Below are 18205 nucleotides of genomic sequence, written 5' to 3' on the forward strand. Positions count from 1 at the left end.
ATCTGCACAGTTGAGATATTTGTGTTGAAAATGGTCACAAACAGAAAACAATTTGATCCAACGTCACACACACACACACACACACACACACACACACACACACACACACACACACACACACACACACACACACACACACACACACACACACACACACACACACACACACACACACACACACACACACACCACCACCAACAACAACAAAACACGCCGTGGTCTTGGGTTACTTGGTCTTGACTACAACACTAATCAAATTTGTAGTTAGGTTAGAAGAATAAAGTAACAGCTTGTTTTTCTCACTTTTACTCAACCTTAATGCACTTTGACTTATATTGCGCCTAAATATTTTTTTTTGCTGATTTGATTATTAGAAGTCTTATTTTTAGAGGCATCTCTTTGATATCCTTACACCATGCTGCAGGAATAATGTTTGTCTTTCATCAGTAAACGCTTGTCAAGTTTATGTGGACATGAGTTATTCCTCTGCCAGCCTTTATTGTGACTCCGGTGGAAGTGGGTGTGCTGCTGCTCGCTGCTTCTTTATAAGCCCTCCTCCATCGCTCTGGAGCTGGGTAACGGGGTTGGCTGCTCGCGCTGGCCGGAGGTTGTTTTCCTGCTAGCCGCACGGGCTTAACTGTCGTCGCCACCGCAAGATCCGTCATTACCGCGGCACACAGGGAGGGACCAGACGGTACAGGTGAGCCCCGCTCAATCCCGCGGATGTAAGACGTTCTATTAAAGCGTCACGTTTGGCGTCTCGTCAGCCATGTTACTGTATATCAATCAATGATGCAGCTAGCCACGGGAGCCGTGTTTATTTTTAGCCGCTAACCTGCACCGACCGCAGTCGAGCACAAACCGTGTGTCCTGTCGGGACTGCTACTGGTTAAAAGTTGTTCACGATAGGATGCCGACATTAGAGAAACGTGTAGGAATGTGTTCCAGTTTTATTGATGAAACGAAAAAAGCCAAGCTGTTGGTGCGTGTGTGTGTTTTAACGTGTTAGCTGTCTGCTCGTTTAAAGCTAAAGGGAAGCTAGCGAGTTTTGATGTGGCCGTTCAGGAATCACGTCCAGGCCCCAGACAGCACCGTGGAAGCATTTATTCCGTATAAAGCCTGAATATTCTCTAAATTGCGTGTTTTCCAAGCTGATTCGTGTGATCGTCTCCAGGCAGCCTTAGATTATGGAGATCATGCTTCTTTAGCTTGGGTTGCTAACACATCAGCTGTACTGTACCGCATCAAAACACCCCTGAACGCATCACACTGCTCCATGCATGTTTTCATGCAACCTGCATGATCAGTTTACACAGTATGTGTCTGGACCAAGGTGGCACATGCAAAATATATCCAGATCTATCAGATCACCACTACTTGCTGTTAATGTTGTTTCCCCTGACTCTTTATGTTTGTCTGATCTGTGGTTTCCTGCTCTCAGATGGACCAGCAGGATCAGTCCTATATGTTTGCAAGTCTGACACGGCCTCACTCGGAGCAGCTGCTGCAAGGCCTACAGCTCTTGCGGCAGGATCACGAACTATGTGACATAGTCCTGCGTGTGGGTGATGCCAAGATCCATGCCCACAAAGTAGTGTTAGCCAGCATCAGTCCTTACTTCAAGGCCATGTTTACGGGTAACCTATCGGAAAAGGAGACCTCCGAGGTGGAATTCCAGTGCATCGACGAGACAGCCTTGCAGGTATGTTTAAAGCCAGAAGATTTTGCAGTAGCAATTGACTGTAATGTGGTTTTGTGTGACCTTTTTTCTTGTTACACTTGTCTTTTCCAGGCCATCGTTGAGTATGCTTACACCGGCACGGTGTTTATCTCCCAGGAAACGGTGGAATCTCTGCTGCCGGCTGCCAACTTACTCCAGGTTAAGCTCGTACTTAAGGAGTGCTGCTCCTTCTTAGAGAGCCAACTGGACGCTGGGAACTGTATAGGGATTTCCCGCTTTGCAGAGACGTACGGCTGTCATGATCTGTGCCTGGCTGCAACTAAGTTTATCTGTGAGAACTTTGAGGAGGTCTGTCAGACGGAGGAGTTTTTTGAACTCACCCGGGCCGAGTTGGATGAAATCGTGTCCAATGACTGCCTTAAGGTGGTGACAGAGGAGACTGTATTTTACGCCCTGGAGTCGTGGATCAAATATGATGTAACTGAGAGACAGCAGCACCTGGCTCAGCTGCTGCACTGTGTTCGCCTTCCACTTCTTAGCGTCAAATTCCTCACTCGCCTATATGAAGCCAACCACCTCATACGGGATGACCACGCCTGCAAGCACCTGCTCAACGAGGCCCTCAAGTACCACTTTATGCCAGAACACCGGCTGTCCTATCAGACCGTGCTGTCGGCGCGGCCCAGGTGTGCCCCGAAGGTGCTGCTCGCCGTCGGGGGCAAAGCGGGACTGTTTGCTACGTTGGAAAGGTAATGCGAGAGATGTGTGAAATAGACTTGTGCACACGCCAAGGAAAAGTGTAGGGACATGAAAACACAGCAGCAGAAAAAAAAGAAACTTAAAGCCTGGGTGATGCCAGGGCGATTATTATTTTTTTTTAAATTCAATTTTTTTTTTTTGTAAGAGTTGCCTCATGAAGTTTGACAATTCCAGACTATATATAAAGAAGGCAGTCTAATGCATTTGGTCTTTGTCTCTTTATCTTTCAGCATGGAAATGTATTTCCCTCAGACCGACTCGTGGATCGGACTGGCCCCACTCAGCGTACCTCGCTATGAGTTCGGTGTGGCTGTGCTGGACCACAAAGTGTATGTGGTGGGAGGCATCGCCACACACATGAGGCAGGGCATCAGCTATCGGAGACACGAGAGCACGGTGGAGAGCTGGGACCCCGAGAGCAACACGTGGTCCTCGGTGGAGCGCATGGCCGAGTGTCGCAGCACCCTCGGCGTGGTGGTCCTGGCTGGTGAGCTGTACGCCCTGGGAGGATACGATGGCCAATATTACCTCCAGTCCGTGGAGAAGTACGTCCCCAAGCTGAAGGAGTGGCAGCCCGTTGTGCCCATGACTAAGTCCCGCAGCTGCTTCGCCACGGCTGTGCTGGACGGCATGGTGTACGCTATCGGAGGATACGGCCCGGCACACATGAACAGGTAATACCACAGACGTTGATTGTTATTCTCTGCGTTTTCACTTCCTTGGAACACAAATTTAGCTGCTTCTGCAATTTGAAATGGATCTGCTAAGATTCATGACTTCAATACAGATTTATGAAGTCGGATTGTGTTATATTTGTGGCCACTTTGCAGTCAAGGATACAATAGGTGTTACACTTTGTTTTTCATTTGAATACCCAGTGGATGACAAGACTCCACATCCTAGTTTCTCTAATGAGAAGAGGACTGCAAAAAGTGACAAGGGAATAAAACATGGTTCTTTTCAATGCTCAGGTGGATTACATGAGATCAAACCACACCTTTGATTCTGCCTGTAAACTTTATGGTCTTTTAGATCTTCTGACCCAACCCTCAATGTCCTGTGAGTTATTAAACAGATGTGACAGTCCAGTGCTGGATACGCTGCGTTGCTGTGAAAACGGCCAGGTGCCTGTTAATGAGTGAAGCAGGAGTGTAATAACAGAAATGTTTCATGGCGCGGGTTCCCGCCTGTGAGCGGCTGTGGATCACTGGAGACCGGTGTCCCTGTTGCCTGTTTCCTTGACTCCCGAAGCCCCTCAGGAGAATGTGTTTGGACAGAGAATCTTTTGGGCACTATTTTTCGATCTCCCCATGGCTTTTATGCACTGAAAAACAGCCCCGCGTTGCCAGTGTTCCTGCGTCCATCAAACGGGTTCATTCTACTCAGGCCAAATGCAGTAATTCAAGTTTGTCATTGTGGTAGTGACTTCTTTCAGTCTGAATGACTTGATTGTGGAAAATAATTTTTATTTTTTTTTATTTATAAGGTTGTTGTGTCTTTTGAAGTTTAAATAAATTTGTACAGTTAATGTTGGAGTTGATAATAATATAAAATATATCACCTCTTTGGATCTGATGGAAATAACCTACTTAATAAGGACTTTCATTTTGGATTTTTGAGTTTGATCGAACTCCTCAGTTTCAACACTTCAAATATGAAAAAAGTTTTTAAGTGTTGTTTTAGCAATCTTCAACAAACTAAAACATGTTGATCCAAAAAATACATATACAAAAACACAATAATTGATTATATATGACATTTATCTACTTTACTCAAACTCATGTCAAGCTCATTTTAGTCCAAAGTCCACATAAAGCTCAATTTGATCTTGAGAAGGCCGGACAAGTAATATTATGCCATAACAACAATTTAAATGCAAAGTTTCAGACAACTCCAACTGTTTTCTTTTTGCTGTAGTGCAACCAGAGTCGTTACTTATTTACAAGATGAGCATTGTAAAGACAAATCTTGCTGCAATATGCCGAAACTATGGCGTTTTGCAACCTTCTGCATGCATGTTTATTTACAGTCTGGCTTTAGTGCTACTTCAGGAGCAAAAGTGTAGGTAGCTTTTCTCTGTTGAATTACCGATCACCTAGATTAGATCTACTACTCCTTTTTTTATTTTTTATGATTTGAAACAATTATGATATGAAAGAAACAGCACATTTCCACTTATTGCGGCAGACTGAACGCAATTCACACTTGAAAACACTCCGAGTTCGTCCTTAGTCCACTGAATAAAAGCCAGTCCTTCGGGTTGTTACCATAACATAAGGTCTACAAAATTAGAGCTAGATTCTCAGAGGTATCCTAAATACTGAGTGACATTTGAACTAACATCTTTAAACCATTTCCTGTTTTCTTAATTGTGTCTGCCTCGCACAGCGTGGAGAGGTACGATCCGAGCAAGGATGCCTGGGACATGGTAGCCCCCATGGCAGATAAAAGGATCAACTTCGGAGTGGGCGTCATGCTTGGCTTCATATTTGTGGTTGGGGGACACAACGGAGTGTCCCACCTGTCCAGCATCGAGAGGTACGATCCGCATCAGAACCAGTGGACGGCCTGCCGGCCTATGAACGAACCGCGCACTGGTAAGTCCCTCACATCACATCACTTTATTCACAAAGGGCATTTAAAAAAAAAAAAAGGAACAAGATTAACACACAGTTTAGGTAAATAAGTGAAATACGCCAGTTAAAGTTCAGGAAAGACCTTTAACACGTCATGAGTGTGGTTACGACTCCAGTGTCGTTATCCTGCAGGTGTGGGCTCTGCTATTGTGGACAACTACCTCTACGTGGTGGGAGGTCACTCCGGGTCGTCCTACCTGAACACTGTCCAGCGCTACGACCCCATCTCGGACAACTGGTTGGACTCGAGCGGCATGATGTATTGCCGTTGTAATTTCGGACTGACTGCCCTTTGACCCATGGCCCATCCAGCAAGGACCCAATGAAAGAGCTTAGACACAAAGACTTTTCTTTTTTGTTGTCTCCTCCTCCTTCCCCACATTCATCCTCCAGGTGCAAAGCTGCACGCCTACGTGAACGTCAAGGGAGCCCGCGGGGTGGGTGGATGGATGTGCCGAGCTGGCTGGCCGGCCCGCCTCCCGGCTGGCTAGAGGGGGGAGGACCACCGTCATGGCTCCGGAGATGAAGAAGAGCTCTTGAGTTCATGCAGAGAGTAACCTGGATGGCACGCCGGAGACGACCACTCTACTGCTGCTGGACCACAATGAGGACTTTGAGCCATGTCCCAGAGGATTGTGGGAAAAGCTGGTCACCTAAGTTGTAAGAAATTTGTGTCACGTTTGCAGATAAATTTCTCGGTTTTGTCGTCCTTCACGTCATTAATTAAGTTTTCAACCCTTTCTTTCTCTGCTGCAACCAGAACTGTGTTCAGATTTTGCGGAACACTGCAGTTTGCTTGTGTACTTGTATGAATAAGTGGTTGGTGGCCATGTAGCGTGTGTGTGTGTCTGTGTGTATGCTCAAGGAGTACATGCATGTCAGATAGGACTGTTCGTTTTGTTGCGTGCCCGCGTGCAGAACTGATACTCGGGCTCGGCGACTCAACAGTTCTGCATCCAAATCAGTGCTTCACAAAAAAACAAAAAAAACCCAGAAAAGTTGGAAACTTTCTATTTTCTCAAAAAGGGCTGCCTTTCTCTCTCGTGTAAATAGTTAAAATGAAATATATAGATATGAATATATCCTCTAGTGCATTGCCTGTAAATGTTTTTCTGCACTGGGTCACTATGGTGTGTGTAGTGTGATTCCCAGGGTCGCTGTAGAGGTGGATGACGAATTCTCGTGAGAATTTTTTGCCACTAGTCTCTGCTGCATCCTCGGAGCCATTTAAAAACAACAAAAAAAAAAAAAGGTGAAAAAAAACAACAAAAAAATCCCCATGTTCCGGCTCGAGTTATGTCTCTCTAAGGTCAGGTCATGCACTTGCTACTACTCACAATAGCTGAAATTGACCTTGGCCCTGGTTTCACCCTTCGGTCTGTACACAATACTAACTGGTGCTATATTTAGAATTCAGGATTCAGCTGTTTGTCTGTGTTCCCTCGCGCTCTTGGGTCAATTTCTGTTGCGCCTCCGCCACATCATCGTGTCACATGTTTAGGTATTTGCTTTATGTGCACTTCAATGCATAAAATCCCAATAGCCCCTCACCCAACCATGCAATAAAATGAAGTTCTACTAAAAGGGAAACCGGTGGTTGGATGACCACTAACTTCTGTTTTCGTGTTTCTAAAAATGAGCTTTTTGTTTGGGTTTTTTTTTTTTTAAGCTCCGTCCTGGTGAACGTCCCATTTTGCAGGATGTGAGCGTGCTTCACCAGCGTCTGTCGCCAGTGTGCTCTCACTTCCTTGGCTCAAGAGCTAGACTCTTCCTGCCTGTTATTTGGCCCGACACCTGCTCTTTGTGCTCCTTCACCCTCCACTACTGAACATGTGATTCTCATGTAGCCACATCTCATGTGCAAGATGAGGTTTGAGGCAGTCTTGTCACAGCTTCACCTGTCGTGCCAAACTCCTTGATTTTCTGTATCTTTTTCCACTCTCAGCACCCGATATATTACTCTTACTGCATATAAATCAGCATTACATTTAGTTGTGATCACGCAGTTGGTTGATGAAGCACCAAGGGCTGTGCCGGCCAAATTTCCAGTCTGCAGTGGTCTGTCTGAAATTGGAGGCATATGAGGCAATAGAAGGGGCAAAGTGGCCTTGTCTAGTCGCTGTTCATGTTCTAAGTCTAATTTGAGTTGTTTTTTTTCTGCACAAAAGTATAAATTCCTACCAGGCACTTCATTGCACTTATCACATTGTTTGACACTCATTGTAATTTGTACACGTTTCCATTTAAGCCAATAGCATTTAGAAAATGCAATAAGATTTCTGTTTCCTCTGTGGATGGGTAGGTTTTATGTTTAGTGTCTTGGGGAAAAAAAGAAAAAAAAAAGCCAAGGCATCTCATATTGCTGTAACAAGGCATGTCTGTCGATTCACTCACGATAACACAGAACCAAACATGGAATGCTACAGTTTGTCTCAACCTACTGTTCGTGTCGGGTTTGTCATTTTCCTGTGCATGCCGTTTCCTTCGTACAGGGCGTGTGTGTGTGTGTGTGTGTGTGTGTGTGTGTGTATGTATGCAGGCGGTGTCAAATGGGTTTATCTCAATATACTTATATACAGCCAAAATGTGTAACACCTTAAAATCTGCTGCTCTTCAGCACATTTCAGGTCTCATGAATATTGTAAGAGGGGTTTTCAATGTGTGGGAGGAGCAAATTTTTCATGCCGCACGTTTTCAAGTAGTACGTTTCTCGCGTAATACGATTCATTGGACCCACAAGAAAATACAGATATGATTGTCACCGTGCTAATTTGAAAGCTATAAGAGTCTAATTCTCCTTTCCTCTGTGCTGCCCCCTCTCCTCACACTTGGAAAACCCCTGCATGTTTAAACATCACAGGTACTTAAACATCTGCCTTGTGAACTGGTCGGCGTGTCACCGGTGAGACTTTTGTGTTTGTTTCAGATTGTTTGCATTAACTTTTCCTTTGGACGTTCTAGTTTATTTTGAGAGAAATACATAAGCAGCCTAGTTTGCATTCCAGCAAATGTCTTTTTTTTTTTTTTTAATTTAAAAAATGGCACGAATGACTAATTTGTTGTGTTCTGTAACCTACATTCTGTCTTATCCTGATAGATTTCTTCTGTTGGTCACTTAAACGCCACAGCACAAATCACGCTGGCGTAATTCTGTGCTGCTGCCATGATTCATCGAGCATCCAGGTTTATCGTACCGTCTCAAAGGTGTACGCTGACTACAAAGAGTTTTCGGAGAAAGAGAGCGAGAGAGAGGCTGATGAAAATCTGCAAACGTTAATCTGCAAAAAGGATGTTGTACACATTTTTATTAAGGCCTAAACTCTGTTGTGTTTTGCCACCACTCTCACCAAAGTGCTTGTACAAAGAAAGCGGAGGGATGATTACCACCTGGTTCGTGTCTGAGAGGGAACTCCTTTTTTTGATTTCTTTTTTTTTTTTTTTTAACTGATGTCAATGTTAGCCAAAATGACCACTCTGCTTCTTTTAACATTTTCCATCGTGTGTCTGGAGTACGGTGATGATCTTGAATTTTATAACCTGTGGATTAATACTGGAAGTAACAAAACGACATTAGGTGTAAAAAAAAAAACTAAACAAAAAAAAAAAAAGTAGCTTTTCACAGTTTGTCATGTTTGATTGAAGACATTTTACATACATTTTAGTCAGTTTGTGTGGTGCAGTTGTACCCTGTTTAAAATAAATGCCTGCCTTAAAAGGTCCGCTGGTCTGCTCCTCTTGTCGCCGTCATTCATCACAAGCACGAGAAAACAAACCCAGAAAAGGGGTATTCCAAAATATCTGTATTTGCATTTCAAAGATGGTCTGATTTAAAAAAAACCAAAAAACAAACATTAAATCTTGAGCAAAGATTAACACTCCTCATGAAACATGTTAACAAAAGTCACTTAGCAAAGGCACTGTGTGATAACAGTTAACAGAAGGAATAATCTTATATTAAACGTCTCATACAGTTTTTCAACAATTTCACATAAATGTCAAGAGGTCCAACAACATTGTATTGAAAGTGATTTTTGTCCTAAATAAAGCACTGGTTTTGATTTTCAGCCAGTCTAAAAGTCCCTCTACTGAGAACAGGCTGTTTCTGTGTCTGTACCTTTAAATACCAATGAGCATGTCCAAGCCTCCTCCATTTCCGTTTACTCGTTTACGAGGAGAAAAAAAAAGAGGCATTAATCCATCCATTCACATTCACACCTAGTGGTGGTTTAGGGTCAATAATTATCCTCACACGCATGTTTTTGGACTGTGGGAGGAATCCGGACTACCCAGAGAAAACCCACACACACATTGGAAGAACATGCATACTGCACACGGAAAGACCCAGCCCGTATTTGAACCGCTAACCACTGCGTGCCAAATAAGTCATGTTAAGATATTAAACATCAGAAAAGACACAAAATGTAAGACTGTATTCATAGTTTGTGTATTTTGACAATCATTGGATTAAATGCTTTCCTTTAATTTGAACACCTTAACTTTGACACATAACTCGAGCTAGTTTGGTTGAGTGGAGGTGCATCTCAAACATCACAGTACCATAGAAAAGTGTTTATTTTATTTTTTTTCTCCTCTAATTTATGGAAAATGAGAATAATTTATTATATTTATTGGTCTCACTTCAATCTTTTTTTTTAAATACTCTAATATTTTAGGATACTCATGGCGGTAAATGGGTTAAAACTCCTGCAGCATAGCAACAAAAGTTTGAATATGGACTTTGCATGTTTTCCACCAAACCACCGAAGGCTGTTGACATTAATCGATGATAATGCATTTCAGTTTTTGTGCAAAGATTTTACTACAATGTGATTATGAAAAATTCAATTGTATTCTAAATTTTGAGATGCACCCATGAATACAAAAAGCACCAGTTCAATAACCTTATATCAAAAGGACTGAGACATACATGAGACAAACATGCATGCTGCTGCTGGAAATATGACACAAGGTAAACTCCAAACAGCCACTTTTAAAGAACATACTGAAGCCAAATACAAATGTGGTTTAAACTAGTTACCAACATTGATAAAAAGCAACAAAAAAACAAAACATGGCAGTCTCTGTTGTGGAGTAAAAGACTGCTCATGTAATCCAAATACAGTATTCTGTATATCAACCCAGAACTATTATAGTCCGTAACATTCTTGGATTCCAAGCATAATACCCAAAACGATGTATTTCACACTGTAAACAAAAGAAAAATATTCAAGATCGGAATGATTAAAAGCAACAGAGCAGTAGAGATGTATGGGGTCGTGTCAGAAGACGGACACAGCGGATAAATGTGATCACTTGTGCGTCCTGGGCTCATGTTCCCACCTGTGACGAGGCCAGTTCACCTGTCAGAGGCGCGGATGTAGACCAGAGAGGAGAGCAGGAGGAGCTCCGGCGGTTTATGTAAGAGGATCAGATTATCACTCCTCAGACCATCATAGTGCATCCAGCAGCCATCTATCTGGAAGGCCGCAGAGTAGTGCTGCTCCTCCTTGTTGAAGAGCGTGGCGCCCTCTAGCAGGTACCTGCAGAGGAGAAACCACGTGACCTCGGTTCAGTTCAGGGGCCACACACAGGGCACCGCTTGCTCTATGAGCTGGAAGCTGTGTTTGCGTTCGGTCGCATCTCAAATTGCAGCAAATGGCCCAATGTACACAAGCGCTGCAGCCGTCGGCATGCATGCTGTCACAAGTTCACCCTCCCAGCACGGATTTAATGCTCATGCTGATTCACAGGCAATCAGATAGTTTAGCGTTCACTGATGCGTCTCAGGTCAAGTCTCAGTGACGTCTCCATTGCTACTCTGACTAAAAAACAGTACAAACCCCAGGGAACCTACTGGAAATAAGAAAAGAGAAGCTAATAGTTTAGAGGTGTGAAACGCAAGGCTCATGGGCCAAAACCGGCCCGTGAGAGATTCCAATCCAGGACGCCAAACCACCAAGCAAAACGTAGAAATGTCAAAGAAAACATTGATTTTTGAACACATTTCTTAAGAGCAGTGGACACAAGACTGAGATATCAGTGACGCTGCCATGAAAGATTGTTACCTTGTTGCTCTCAAACTGGCCTCACAGCCATGTTGTCAGCGGAAGTTTGTAAAAACATGCATAATGCAACAGTTATAGGAGCTTTTCTGGATATTTCAACGTATTTTGCAGGAGGAGGTTTCATTAAAATAGGATTCAGTGTGAGGTTTTAGTCATTCAGTCGTGTGTTTGTTTTTTTGAAAATAAGGACATTTTTATCACATATACTTTGCACCACAACAAAGAAAAACTTTAATATTTAAGGTCATTATGGCACTATTTTAGCGGTCTGGCTCACTCAAGATTAAATTGGACTGCTTGTGACCCCTGAAGTAAAATGTTTTTGACACCCCCGTACTAGTCAGCCTAAAAAAAAGTTTTAATAGTGAATTTGAATCATTTATTTTTCGTTGTCCTGTTAATACTTTAATTCACAAATGTATTTTCTCAACTTATATTTGAACTGCACTTTGACTATTATCAATAAATTAGAAACTGCAGGCAGGTTTTGGTCTTTGGGCTCTCTAAACTAGAAATTCCTAATGTAACTATTAACTCTGAATAGTATAAACAACCTATTTATTTCTTGGAAGTATAGGTTTTTTTTTTTTTTTTTTTGAACAATGTCTTTTTATTTTCAAATACAACCAATAAACAATATAATCACAGAACTTTTACATCAATTTCTCAATATCTTTATTAAACCTAGTTAGTCTTTCTTTGGTCCAGTGAAGACGGTGGACTATTTTAAATTGAACCACAGCATGTCTAAGGCATATTGAGGAGGAGTAAATTCTTTGTATTATTTGTCGCCACTTTGCTTCTGGAATTTTTTCATTTAAATCTTTTTCCCATCTGTGTTGGAGAGAGTCCAGATTATCCATATTAGATGTATTTAGTAATATGTACATTCTACTTATTATTTGTTTTGTGTTGACATTACATTTGAGAATTGCTTCCAGTAGAGTTTCAGGTGGACGTAATGGAAATTGAGCAAAGTTAGAGGCCACAAAATCTCTGGTTTGTAGGTACCTGAAGAAATGGAACTTGGGGAGATTAAATTTCTGTGATAGTTGTTCAAATGAAGCAAACCTGTTCTCAATGTAGAGGTTAGATAATGCTCTTATTCCTCTTCTTGACCAAATATCAAATGCCTCATCCATCATTGATGGGGCAAACAAATGGTTTCTTAATATTGGTGCTGAGCATGAAAGGTCGATGAGGTCAAAAGACCGCCGAAACTGATACCAGATTTTGAGCGAATGAATGACAACTGGATTTGAGGTAAAGGATGAGATAGGCTGATTTAGTGGTAACTTGGAACATAATAAAGCTACTGATGAAGTAGAACCAATGGAAGTTTTCTCTAGCACCGCCCATTCAGGGTCATTGACATCAATGCCATCATTCTTCACCCAATATAACAATGCTCTTATATTGGCAGCCCAGTAGTCGTACATAAAATTTGGAAGTGCCATACCTCCAGTTGAGCGGGGCCTCTGTAATATATTCATGTTGATTCTTGGTGGTTTTTTATGCCATATGAAGGATGATATCTGGCTGTTTAGGTTGTGGAAGAAAGACTTTGTCAGGAAGATGGGGAGACACTAACATAAATAAAGAAACTTAGGGAGTACATTCATCTTAATTGTGTTGATCCTGCCCCCGAGGGAGAGAGGTAGATGGTCCCACCGTTCAAGGTCTTGCTTCACCTTTAATAGCAGAGTTTGGTAATTGGCCTTAAAGAGATCTTTGTAGTTTGAAGTAACCCATATGCCTAAATATCTGAACTTTTGGGGGCTTATTTTAAAGGGGACTGACATAAAATGCTGTTCTTCCACTTTAGTAATGGGCATAAGTTCACTTTTATGGAGGTTTATTTTGTAGCCCGATATTTTTCCAAATTTTGATAGTAAAGCTAATAGTTTAGGAAAACTTGATATAGGGTTCGTGATAAACAATAACATGTCATCTGCATAAAGTGAGACTTTATGCTCTGAACCTGCCCGATGTATACCCTTGATAGCAGTGCTCTGTCTCAGGGCTAATGCAAGCGGCTCAAGTGCAATAATGAATAAGAGTGGTGACAGAGGGCATCCCTGCCTTGTGCCTCGTTTGAACTCAAAGTAGGTGGACAGATTGTTATTCGTGCGCACGGCTGCCATTGGTAGAGTATATAGAATTTTAACCCAGGATACGAATTTAGGGCCCAAATTTAAAATTTCTAAAGTCTTGAAAAGGTAGTCCCACTCCACCCGGTCGAACGCCTTTTCAGCGTCAAGCGAGAGAATTGCCTCAATATCATCGGGTTCGCGCAGGGTGGGACCATAGAGAATGTTAAATAATCTCCTAATGTTGTAAAAAGGAAATCGTTTTTTTTGTGAACCCCGTTTGATCGGGTGCAATAATAGAGGGAATAATCATTTCAAGGCGACATGCCAGAATTTTGGCAAAGATTTTTGTGTCAGTGTTCAACAACGAAATAGGCCGATATGAACTGCACTCAAGAAGATTTTTTCCTGTTTTAGGTAGCAAAGAAATAACTGCTTGTCGCATGGTTGGTGGTAGGGACTTGTTAACAAAACATTCTTCAAATACCAATAGCAGTAACGGAGAGATCTGATTTGAGAATTGCTTATAAAACTCATTTGGGAAGCCATCTGGCCCTGGGGCTTTACTACTTTGCATAGCACTAATTGCTGAGGCTATCTCCGTGGCTGAAAAATCTTTTTCTAATTCAGTAGACAGCACTGGGTCTACACGGGGTATATTCAAGGTTGTAAAGAAGTCATTTAAAGCAGAGGGGCTGGCAGACGAATCTGGAGTATATAATGATTGATAAAAACTTTTAAAACATGAATACATTTTTTCATTGTCGGTATGTTTTAGACCATTTTCATCATTAATTGCAGGGATGGTTTGGTTAGCAGTTCTTTGGCGTAGCTGATGTGCAAGCGATCGTCCAGCCTTTTCCCCATGTTCGTAATGTGTATGTTTGGTTTTGGAAAGAAGATATTCAGCCTGTCGCGTAGATAAGATATTAAACTCCGTTTGAAGTGACAGACGTTTTTTGATAGTGTCTGCCGTGGGGGAGTGACTGTGCAGCGTGTCCAATTCCAATATTTCATCTGTTAATTTTTTAAGACGTTCAGTGGGAAGTATAGGTTTGACAAATTATAAGGCCATGTGTAGCATAACTGTAGGCTTTAGAGATCGAAAATAAAATAATAACCAAATTAAGTAATCAAATAACAAGGATGCTGCCTATTACTTTACAGATGTTTAGACTATTCTAGTATAATAATGATGTTGAGATGATGCATAAGGTGTAAATAAATCCAGGATGCAGTGATTTTAATTCTCATAAATACACATTTTATTCAGAATCAAACAAAGACAACATATAGGATGTTGAAGATGAGCGTTCCTGCTGTTGTGTTTTAAAAACGTGCCATAGATATGATCACAATTTATGACATCATATCAAAATTCCAGAATTATCGAGAAAACATTTTAAATTAAATAGATGAAATTCTCTGATTTATGCTAATGGTGACTAAATAACTTGCAATACAATCACCCTTTCAACTATAAGATACATTTTGAGATGCACTTATATTGCATGTACATTAAACATCTGTTAAATGTTGTTTATGTCCTCCAATGTTTTTTTGAAAAGAGATGGCAGCAACAAAGTATTTGTCTGCGGTATCTATTTTATGGGAATCTGAGCTTTAATTATCCAGGCTTCTTTAATCTTGTTTCTTTCAACCGAGGAGCGTTTCTAAAGTTAGCCTTCCTTTCCGTTCCTAACAAGTCGAAAACAATCCACCGTTAATATGCTTCGACTACCTGCTGTGTTTTCCTGCCTCAGTTGTGTTTGCCTTTTACCAACCTGTGCATACAAAACCCAGCCGCCGAGTGCTTTTTGTTTAAGAATGTGCTTTATCCTCTCTATGTGGGCTCTTGCATTTCCTATTGATGGGAACAATTATGCAGGAATTCTTTTTCAAAACTAGAGATGCAAAACTGAAATAAATGCACTTGAAAATACGGCGCAGCCATCAAATAGGAGTGATGAATTCCATAGGAAGTTATTTTATAACATCTCACTTTTGCTTTCAGGCTTGTGTCGACATCAGGTAATTTCTGGAAACACCAGCGAGGTGGGAAGTGCACCACTGTGTGGCTAAAGCTTGCCACTGTCCACTTCACCTGCTTCATACCTGTGCTGACAGAGAGCCAGATGATACGGGACGTAGGACAGCTCCTCTGACTTCCACTGCTGCATGTTGAGGATCACGAAGGCTGGGGGTCCGTGGCAGAACACTCGCTGAGAGAACTCCCTCAGCCCGTCACACCTGCTTCAGAAAAACATACAATTTGTCAGAAGAAACAGCAGCAAGGAGACGCAGGACGGAGACGGAGAACGGACTATGTGGGTCTCACCGCAGTTCAGAGCAGAGTATGAGCTTGGGGCAGAAGAACTCGTCCACGGCAGACTGGATGGGGTCTTTGTGGGGAAGCTCGTGAGGTGGACTGGAGGGACGACATCAGAGGGGGGGGTGACCATTGGAAATGTGAAAAAACACTTATAGCATTGAAAAATACTTCATTCAGGAGAGTCAACCTTTTTGAATCTGGGAGCAAAGTTACAGTGGAGCAGTGGTTCTGTGTGGAGTTTGCATGTTCTGCCAGCGCCCACAGTTCGCTGGGATTGGATCCAGCGATGCCATAAATTAGAAGATGGACGCGTGGATACTTGTTAGAACGTCACTGCATAATTACAGTTTCTAATACGACTTGCATAGACCACCCTTTCAAATACATGCCATCGTTTGGCTTTATTGTGATGCTACGTCAAATTAGGATTTGAAAAAAAAGGTACGAGCCTTTCTAAGAGGCTGGGAACTAAAGCTTAATTTGCTCAGGAAATTACATCTGCATTTAAATACAATAGATACACATTTAAAATGGGCCTGGGCTCCAGCTCATCTCCAAGAATCAAACTCCCAAAAAGGATTTTCTACTGAGGCTGTTGTAAGTGACGTCCAGTGTAAAGCAAGCCTTCGCACATATCTAGTTGGAATTGGTTCCCTCAACTGAATAAAGTGGTTCAGAAGATGGAAAATATTCAGATAAGCACTACTAAAATAATTTAATCTTTGCAAACATTTGATACATTGAAAAACATGAACTGATCGAATAACAAGAACTTTTGAGGATCAAAATTAGGTCAATATTAGGAAAGTCCTTTACTTTTCACCACAGGTTTTCATTTCATCTGGTATCTTTTCTTTTCTCATTCCAAATATAACATTTATTTATGGAAATATGGACACAGACAGAAAACACGGTAACCAGCAGCTGCTCAGGTTGAATCAGGAGGAGTAGCTGTCATTAATAAAAATTAAAAAAAGAGAGTGGATTTGTGCCTGTTTGCTTGTTGTTGTCCATCTCTGTCCTATCCCTGTCTCTCTCTCTATCTCTTAACACCAATTGGAACAACAGAAAGTCTCCACCTCGGACTCTAGTTCTGCAGATTTCTTCCTGTTAAAAGGAAGTTTTTCCTTACCACCATTGCTGATGATTGCTTTTTGAAAGTTTTTCGAAATGACTATGTTATTACATGTTGCTATAGAAATAATACTTGTATTGAAAACCTGTGCCAAATCTACTAATCTGACCATATATACCGCTGTGGTGCATGGAAGTGTAATCTATCGAAATTCAGTCAGCCATGAAGCCAGAGAGCTGAATGCAGCCCCCATATTGCATATTGAAGAAGGATGACAGACAGACAGCACACAAGATGAGAAGGCGAATGGGAGAACAGGGATTGCTGCTCTGGGAGAAAGTGATGGAAGTTGTTGCATTGGTGAGGGACAATTTTTCGGGGTTGAGTTCAGTTCACCTGACGTGTATGGTGGACTTGATGAAGTCCTGGAAGCGTGCTGGACAGTTGGAGTTGCTGCACAGGCTCTCCTGCACGGTGGACATCAGGTTCTCCAAGTTCTCCGTGAAGTTCTGGTGCTCATTGCCAAACAGGTCGATCTCCAGTGCAGCCTGGTGAACCTCAGAGCGGTACTGTCTCTTGGACATCTTGTCCCAGATCCACAGCATCTTCACCGTGGTGTAGTCACAGGAGTCCATCAGGTAGAGGAAGTGCTCCACAAACTGCTTGCCCAGGAAGACGGCCAGCTCCCTGCGGAAGCCCTGGTTGTCTCTCAGGATCACGTACAGGATCATGAGGAAGCCGTCGATGGTGCAGGTGTTCTTCAGGTGGATCTGCACGTACAGGGGGATGCATGATAAGGCCTTTCGTCCTGCCTTGATGGTGAAGACTCCACCCCAGGGGAGCACGGGCCTCCAGAAGGAACGGTCCTCCTCGTCGTTGTTGTTTAAGGAGGCGCGTATTTCTTCAAACAGTGTTTTGGACCTGAGGTGACACATGCATGTGAGTTAGGCTGCGAATCAGGGGAGATCTGAGTCTCTGGGTTTGACGGTTGATGATCGCCTCGACGTAAACAGACGCATACATACACAAGGCAGTCACAACGCCATAACAATGATCCGTGCACTAAAGACAATTGGTTAAAAAAAAAAGAAAAAAAAGAAAAGTAAAGCACGCAAGTTGAAGAATATGCACTGGTAACTCACCTTTCGAAATGCAAAGTGTTCTCGATGTCTGTTTGGAGATCATCTGAGTCGTTTAAAACAGAGAATCTACTCTCCATCGCTTTCTGTGTTTCTTCATGTCTCACCGCGGCGTTAAAGCCTCATCACTAAAACACGTTTTGGTCGTATCTCGCACGTCCCAATGCCCTTCTGACGAACAATACGTGCGCTTTATTTCACAAATCCTCCTGCAAACGTCAGCCAGGCCTATGTAAACAATCCTACGGGTCCTGATAAAGATATGGATTCAAACAGTTTGTGAGGACAGTGCTGCCCTCTGCTGGTTTTTCATCTTGTTGCGTCTCATTGGCCCCGCTCACTTCCGCACTCCTCAGGGGGTGGGCCAGCACAACTCGGAATCTTATTGGTCAGAAGATTCCGCCAGAGGGTTAAGGGAGGCTTCTGAT

General features: G+C 42.4%; 2 protein-coding genes across 2 annotated transcripts; one reads left to right on the forward strand and one right to left on the reverse strand.

Moving 5' to 3' along the window:
* Positions 1 to 573: 573 nt before the first annotated feature.
* On the forward strand, positions 574 to 7401 carry klhl28 (kelch like family member 28). Its single transcript, XM_080480310.1, has 6 exons — positions 574 to 700; positions 1442 to 1702; positions 1793 to 2430; positions 2671 to 3114; positions 4829 to 5037; positions 5209 to 7401. Exons 2-6 carry the CDS (start codon positions 1442 to 1444, stop codon positions 5370 to 5372), a joined length of 1716 nt encoding a protein of 571 aa, XP_080336436.1. The 5' UTR covers positions 574 to 700; the 3' UTR covers positions 5373 to 7401.
* Positions 7402 to 8518: 1117 nt separating this feature from the next.
* Positions 8519 to 18039, reverse strand: dorip1 (dopamine receptor interacting protein 1). The gene is made up of 5 exons (XM_080480326.1): positions 17781 to 18039; positions 17035 to 17559; positions 15570 to 15659; positions 15347 to 15481; positions 8519 to 10616 (listed from the first exon to the last, which is right to left on the reverse strand). Exons 1-5 carry the CDS (start codon positions 17855 to 17857, stop codon positions 10433 to 10435), a joined length of 1011 nt encoding a protein of 336 aa, XP_080336452.1. The 5' UTR covers positions 17858 to 18039; the 3' UTR covers positions 8519 to 10432.
* Positions 18040 to 18205: the final 166 nt, after the last annotated feature.

Source organism: Lipophrys pholis (assembly GCF_963383615.2).
Source record: "Lipophrys pholis genome assembly, chromosome: 14".
NCBI classification, from domain to species: Eukaryota; Metazoa; Chordata; class Actinopteri; order Blenniiformes; family Blenniidae; genus Lipophrys; species Lipophrys pholis.

Bases quoted from the DNA above. Each gene is read 5' to 3' on its own strand.
- klhl28 (XM_080480310.1), top strand. From the start codon at position 1,442: ATGGACCAGCAGGATCAGTCCTATATGTTTGCAAGTCTGACACGGCCT. The intron at 3,115-4,828 runs GTAATACCACAG...TGCCTCGCACAG, and splicing joins GGCCCGGCACACATGAACAG to CGTGGAGAGGTACGATCCGA. The intron at 5,038-5,208 runs GTAAGTCCCTCA...GTTATCCTGCAG, and splicing joins TATGAACGAACCGCGCACTG to GTGTGGGCTCTGCTATTGTG.
- dorip1 (XM_080480326.1), bottom strand. From the start codon at position 17,857: ATGGAGAGTAGATTCTCTGTTTTAAACGACTCAGATGATCTCCAAACA. The intron at 17,560-17,780 runs GTGAGTTACCAG...GTGTCACCTCAG, and splicing joins AACACTTTGCATTTCGAAAG to GTCCAAAACACTGTTTGAAG. The intron at 15,660-17,034 runs GTGAACTGAACT...TCGTCCCTCCAG, and splicing joins AAGTCCACCATACACGTCAG to TCCACCTCACGAGCTTCCCC.